This window comes from Penaeus vannamei, chromosome 36 (genome assembly GCF_042767895.1).
Source record: "Penaeus vannamei isolate JL-2024 chromosome 36, ASM4276789v1, whole genome shotgun sequence".
Taxonomy (NCBI): Eukaryota; Metazoa; Arthropoda; class Malacostraca; order Decapoda; family Penaeidae; genus Penaeus; species Penaeus vannamei.
Window position 1 is genome coordinate 26,788,920 of NC_091584.1, and position 7,098 is coordinate 26,796,017.

The 7,098-nt window shown below is 40.0% G+C and overlaps 1 protein-coding gene across 1 annotated transcript in view; it reads left to right on the plus strand.

Annotated features, from left to right (window-relative positions):
• The window catches only part of LOC113809225 (brachyurin), a 7,319-nt gene extending 444 nt beyond the window's left edge, over positions 1–6,875 (plus strand). Inside the window, exons 2-7 of the mRNA XM_027360754.2 lie at positions 448–532; positions 2,674–2,836; positions 3,350–3,516; positions 4,138–4,224; positions 4,901–5,034; positions 6,290–6,875. Of these exons, the coding sequence (XP_027216555.2) occupies positions 448–532; positions 2,674–2,836; positions 3,350–3,516; positions 4,138–4,224; positions 4,901–5,034; positions 6,290–6,457 (804 nt within the window). The 3' untranslated portion in view covers positions 6,458–6,875. The remainder of the gene's footprint in view (positions 1–447; positions 533–2,673; positions 2,837–3,349; positions 3,517–4,137; positions 4,225–4,900; positions 5,035–6,289) is intronic.
• Positions 6,876–7,098: the final 223 nt, after the last annotated feature.

Sequence of the window (7,098 nt, forward strand, 5' to 3'; positions counted from 1 at the left end):
AGAAAAAGAGAAAGAGAGAGAGAGAGAAAGAGAAAACAGAGAACAGAAGAGAAAGAGAGGGAGAGAACGAGAGAGAGAGAGAGAGAGAGAACGAGAGAGAGAGAGAGAGAGAAGAGAAGAGCGAAAGAGAGAGAGAACGGTACATAAGAGAAATTTCCTATGGCATTTTCTTAACATATTTTTTTCGTCAACAATATCAACAATAAAAAATAATTCTCCCCGACATCAATATTTTCCCCAAATCTACCCTAAAAAACAACAAAACCCACATAAACTTCCCTAATCTAACTAAAAAAACAATCTCTTTCTCATCAACAGACCAAACTATATATATATATATATTTTTTTTTTTTTAATTATAATTCATAATACCAACCTATCAAACCTTTCAAAATAACATTAAATAGATATATAAGTATTTACATCCCTCCCTCCACATTCCGAAAGGTTGGCAACCCTGCAGCCGGACAACCCTGGCGCTGGATCTCTCCTTCGGCCGCCCGCACGCCCATCGCCGCCGCCCACAAGCCAGGTGAGAACGGGGCGGGGAGGTGGAATGGGCGGGGGTGGGGCTTCAGGATTCAGAGTCAGATTCAGACTGGTCACTGAGGTGCATTAATAGAGGTAAAGTCACAAGTACTGAATACAAGCACGAAATGTATAAATAGATAGATATATATGCACACACACACATATATGTATATATATATATATATATATATATATATATATATATATATATATATATATATATATATATATATATATATATATATATATATATATATATATATATATATATATATATATATATATATATATATATATATATATATATTTGTGTGTGTGTGTGTGTGTGTGTGTGTATTTATGTACTTATGTATATGTATATAAATGTGTGTATATACATATATATGCGTGTGTGTGTTTATATATATATATATGTATGTATGTATATAATATTTATATACATACATATATAAGCCCTATATATATAATTATATATATATATATATATATATATATATATATATATATATATATATATATATATATATATATATAGGCCATATATATATATATATATATATATATATATATATATATATATATATATATATATATATATATATATATAAATCGCGTCAAAAATGCGTCAGTTTTCACTTTTATCTTCACTTTTTTGTACTTTAGTCCTTAGTCAGGGGTCCAATAACAGCCAGCAGCGATACACGAAAAGAAAAGAGGAAAGTAGTGAGAACAGGAAATGAAATGAATAAGGGAATAATCGTCAAATACGAAAATGGTGTTTGTCTCAGATGCAGCGATACACGAAAAGAAAAGTGGGGAGTAGTGAGAACAAGAAATGAAATGAATAATGAAATAATCGTCAAATACGAAAATGTTTGTGTCTCAGATGCAGCGATACACGAAAAGAAAAGAGGAGAGTAGTGAGAACAAGAAATGAAATGAATAAGGGAATAATCGTCAAATACGAAAATGGTGTTTGTCTCAGATGCAGCGATACACGAAAAGAAAAGTGGGGAGTAGTGAGAACAAGAAATGAAATGAATAATGAAATAATCGTCAAATACGAAAATGTTTGTGTCTCAGATGCAGCGATACACGAAAAGAAAAGAGGAGAGTAGTGAGAACAAGAAATGAAATGAATAAGGGAATAATCGCCAAATACGAAAATGGTGTTCGTGTCTCAGATGCAGCGATACACGAAAAGAAAAGTGGAAAGTAGTGAGAACAAGAAATGAAATGAATAAGGGAATAATCGCCAAATACGAAAATGGTGCTTGTGTCTCAGATGCAGCGATACACGAAAAGAAAAGTGGAAAGTAGTGAGAACAAGAAATGAAATGAAGAAGGGAATAATCGTCAAATACGAAAATGGTGTTTGTCTCAGATGCAGCGATACACGAAAAGAAAAGAGGAGAGTAGTGAGAACAAGAAATGAAATGAATAAGGGAATAATCGCCAAATACGAAACAATAACAGCCAGCAGCGATACACGGAAAGAAAAGAGGAAAGTAGTGAGAACAAGAAATGAAATGAAGAAGGGAATAATCGCCAAATACGAAAATGTTTGTGTCTAGATCTTTCTCTCCAGTACAACATGGCGGAATCGGCGATTTCGACTTTCCTCAAAAATAGACTTGATAAAGGCAGCTGATGTTGCAAAGGGAGCGACTGTGATTACGAAGCAAAGGCCACAGATAATGGAGGAAATGGAACAGATAATGGAGGGAATGGAGAAGCTACTACTTGTATTTATAAAGGAAAAAAGAGGTAGCTAGTGATAATATAAGAGAAGTGTTATAGGCATTCATCTGGTGCTTAGGAACAGATTTAATCTAGTTTACATTATTTCTTGCGGGGAATATGGTTTCGCTTTTTCGAACAAATCGGTTTTCGACCAGAATTATAGAACGAATTATGTTCGAGAACCGAGGTTTGACTGTATGTGTGTCTGTGTGTGTGTGTGTGCGTGTGGGTGTACGTCTGTGTGTGTTTGTGTGCGTGTGTGTGTGTGTATGTGTGTGCGTGTGTGTGTGTATGTATATATACATACACATGTGCGTGTGCGACTCCCCTCCTTCCCTCCTTCCGCCTAACCAACCTTCCCTTCCTTCCCTCCCTCCGCGCCCTCTCCCGTGACCCCAGCCGGGCGCGCGGGGTCCTCCGGCGCTCGGATCGTGGGCGGCACCGAGGCGAGGCCCCACCAGTGGCCCCACATGGTCGCCCTCTTCATCGATGACGTCGTGTTCTGCGGTGGGTCCCTCCTCTCCGAACAGTGGGTTGTCACCGCCGCCCACTGCATGCACCGGTGAGTCAGTTGGGGGCGTGAGTCGCTGGGAGGGTGGGTGGGAGTGGTGGGGGGTCGAGTAAGGGCAGAGTAAGTCTTTTTTTATTGTTGTTATTGGTGTTTTTTTTATTTTTATTATTGGTTGTTCTGAGGAATTTGTTGGGGTAAGGTTGGGTCTGGTTGGTTGTGAGTTTGTGAATGCGTTTTCTCTGTATGTCTGTCTCTCCTTCCTTTCTTTCTCTTTCTCTCTCTCTCTCTCTCTCTCTCTCTCTCTCTCTCTCTCTCTCTCTCTCTCTCTCTCTCTCTCTCTCTTTCTCCCACCCCCCCGCTCTCTCTCTCTCCCTCCCTCCCTCCTTCCCTCCCTCTCCCTCTCCCTCTCTCCTTCCCTCCCTACTTCCCTCCCTCCCTCTCCCTCCCTCCCTCCCTTTCCCTTTCCCTTTTCCTTCCCCAATACCCCCCCTCTTCCTCCTCCTCCCCCCCCTCCACCAAAACACAAACAAACAAACAAACCCTCCCTCCCTCCCCCCCCTCCAGATCCCTGTTTGTTGAGGTGGTCATGGGCGCGCACAACCTCCAGGAGGCGGAGTCAAGCCAGGTCACGATGACGTCAGAGGACATCATCGTCCACGAGGGATGGGACAGCCAGACGCTCCGGAACGACATCGCCCTCGTCCGATTGCCTGAACCTGTGACTTCGAATGGTAATTATATATTTGTTTTTTTCTGTATATTCTATTCTTTTCTTCTTAATTTTTTTTTTTTCGTTTCATTTTTATTTCTATTTATTTAAATTTTTGTTTTCTATTTATTTATTTTATATATGTATATATATATATATATATATTTTTTTTTTTGCTTGAGACTTTTAATTGTCATGTCTATCGCTATCATCATTATTATTGTATTTTGATTGTCATTTCTATCGCTATCATCATTACTATCCTATTTTGATTACCGTTGTTATCATAATCATCACCAATCATGGATCATCACTACCATTAGCCACTAGGACCGAAAATCACCACTATCATCACCAACAATCGCCCTTATCGTCAACCTATCCTTAACGAACCATTTTCACTCGTCCGATTCCGCAGAATACATATCCTTAACGAACCATTTTCACTCGTCCGATTCCGCAGATTACATATCGTTAATAAATAATTTTCACTCGTCCGATTCCGCAGATTACATATCGTTAATAAATAATTTTCACTCGTCCGATTCCGCAGATTACATATCGTTGATAAATAATTTTCACTCGTCCGATTCCGCAGAATACATATCCTTAACGAACCATTTTCACTCGTCCGATTCCGCAGAATACATATCGTTCGTGGGTCTTCCCGACGCTGACTTGCCCTACGGATCACCAGTCACCGCCACAGGATGGGGGTTCACTTCGGAGGGTGAGAGAGAGGGAGAGAGGGAGGGAGGGAGGGAGGGAAAGGGAGGGAGGGAGGCGGGGGTGGGGGGGAGAGAGGGAGAGAGGGGGGGGTGGGAGGGAGGGGGGGAGAGGGAGAGAGGGAAGGGAGGGAAGGAGGGAGGGAGAGAGGGAGGGAGGGAGGGAGAGGAGGGGGGGGGAGGGAGGGGGAGAGAGAGGGAGGGGGGGAATGAAAGAGAGAGAGGGGGGGCGAGAGAGAGGGAGAAAAGGAAGAAGGGAAGGAGTGAGTGAGTGAGTGAGTGAGTAAGTGAGTAAGAGAGAGAGAGAGAGAGAGAAAGGGAAGGAGAGGGGGTGCCGCATCCTTGTGAATGGATAAATCTGAATAATATTAAGTGCCTGTTTGTCTTCTCTATATATTTAGTTTTTAATCTAGTTTTACATTCTTCTCTTAAAGATTCATTCAATTTGGTATAATGCAACCCAAAATTGAAGAAAAAAAATATATAAATTGAATATAAAAATTTGTATCGCAATACATCCATATATTTTTTTCTCCATCGAATTTCCTCTTTAATCCTTTTCTTTTCCTACAAAACAAAACCTACTTAACAACGAATCATTTTAACAAACTTTCTATTACATTCCTCAAAATAATTACTCAAAAAAACAAACAAACAAAAAAACACTGTCTCATTCCCCAGGCGCAACGGGCATTTCGGACGTGTTGAACCAAGTCACGATGAACGTAATCGAACGCGATGTTTGCGACGCCATCTATGGGGAACAAGGAGAAGGTGTCCTGTGCGTGGATGCCAGCGGCGGAGGAATATGTGATGTGAGAGAGAAGGATAAAAAAGGATTAAAAATGTTGTTTGTTTGTGTTTCCCTGTTTTTGTGTCTGTCTGTCTTCCTGTTTTTCTCTCTTATTCTGTCTGTCTGTCTTCCTGTTTTTCATATTGTCTGTCTGTTTGTTTGTTTCGTTGTGTCCCTGTTTTTTTCTTTTATTCTGTTTGTCTGTCTGTCTGTTTGTGTATCCCTGTTTCTCTCTCTTATTCTCTCTGTCTGTCTGTTTCTTTGTCTCCCCGTTTCTCTCTCTTATTCTCTCTGTCTGTCTGTTTGTCTCTGTATGTTTGCGTGTGTCTGTTTTTCTCTCGTATTTTGTCTCTCTGTTTGTTTCTTCGTGTCCCTGTTTCTTTCTTTTATTCTGTCTGTCAGTTTCTCTGTCTGTATGTGTATCCCTTTTTCTATCTCTTATTCCCTCTGTCTGTCTGAAAAAATCTAATAATTTTTCCCTGTGTCAAAGTCAACATACCTATAACATTTCACAAAACATCAAAGTATTTCATCTACATGATAATAAAAAAATAGTTGCTGATGCTTATAAGTTAGCAATGCTAGTAATAATTCTGCTAGTACTATTCTTATGAACTTGCTGAAGTTATTATCGTTATTTTTTTCGTTTTTCTATCTCTTTTTTAAATTTCTTGTAACATTAGTATTTCTATAATTAATCAATTATGTTTTTCTCATCATCATCACCATCACCACAATAATCATTATCATAACCTTCATTATCATCATCTTCACCACCACTATCAAAATAATCATTATCATTATTATCATACCCATCACTTTCATCATCACTTTCATCACCACCATAATCATCGTCTTTACCATCATCACCATAAACGCCACCATCATCAGCATCACCATCATATCCTCATTACCATCGCAATCACTATCATATCACTATCATCAGCATCACAACACCATCAACATCATCATCACCATCTCATCAGCATCACCATCATCACTTCACCATCAGCATCAGCATCACCATCTCATCAGCATCACATCAACATCTCATCAGCATCACCATCTCATCAGCATCACCATCACATCAACATCAGCATCACCATCACATCAACACCAGCATCACCATCTCATCATCAGCATCACCATCACTATCACACCAGCATCACCATCACCAATACAAAAGCATCACCATCATCACCATCACCATCATCACCATACACATCACCATCATCATTTCGCTCCTTTAACCTGCCATCCTCCCCCCCCCCCCCCAGGGTGACTCCGGCGGCCCCCTGGTGCACGAAAACCGCATTTACGGCATCACATCCTACGCCTCCGCCCTAGGATGCTCGTCTGGATGGCCCGAAGGATTCACCCGCGTCCTGCACTACGTGGCTTGGATTCAGGAACATACGGGACTTTCTTTTGAAAAATCCGTTTGAAGAGTTTGAAGTTTTCCCGCCATTTTTTTTTTTCCGAAAGAGGGGAATGGAGGGTGTTTTCCCGCCATTTTTTTTTTTTTCGAAAGAGGGAGGGGGTTGTAGGGGTGGTTTGGGAGTTTATTCTTATTGTTTATTTGTTTATGTTTATTTGCCGGCTCATATATATGGGTTTGGATGCAAGAACATACGGGACTTAGTTTTGAAAAATCCGTTTGAAAAGAGGGTGTTTTCCCGCCATTTTTTTTTTTTTCGAAAGAGGGGAATGTAGGGTTTATTTTTAGTTTGTTTATTTGTTTATGTTTATTTACTGGTCGGAAGGATTCCTTTTCCTGCTCAACTTGGCTTGGATTCAGGAACATACGGGACTTACTTTTGAAAAATCCGTTTGAAGAGTTTGAAGTTTTCCCGCCCTTTTTTTTTTTTTTCGAAAGAGGGGAATCGAGGGTGTTTTCCCGCCATTTTTTTCGAAAGAGAGAGGAGGGGGTGTAGGGGTGGTTTGGGAGTTTATTCTTATTGTTTATTTGTTTATGTTTATTTGCCGGCTCATATATATGGGTTTGGATTTAAGAACATACGGGTTTTACTTTTGAAAAATCCGTGTTTTTCCCGCCATTTTTTTTTCGAAAGAGGGGAATGTAGGG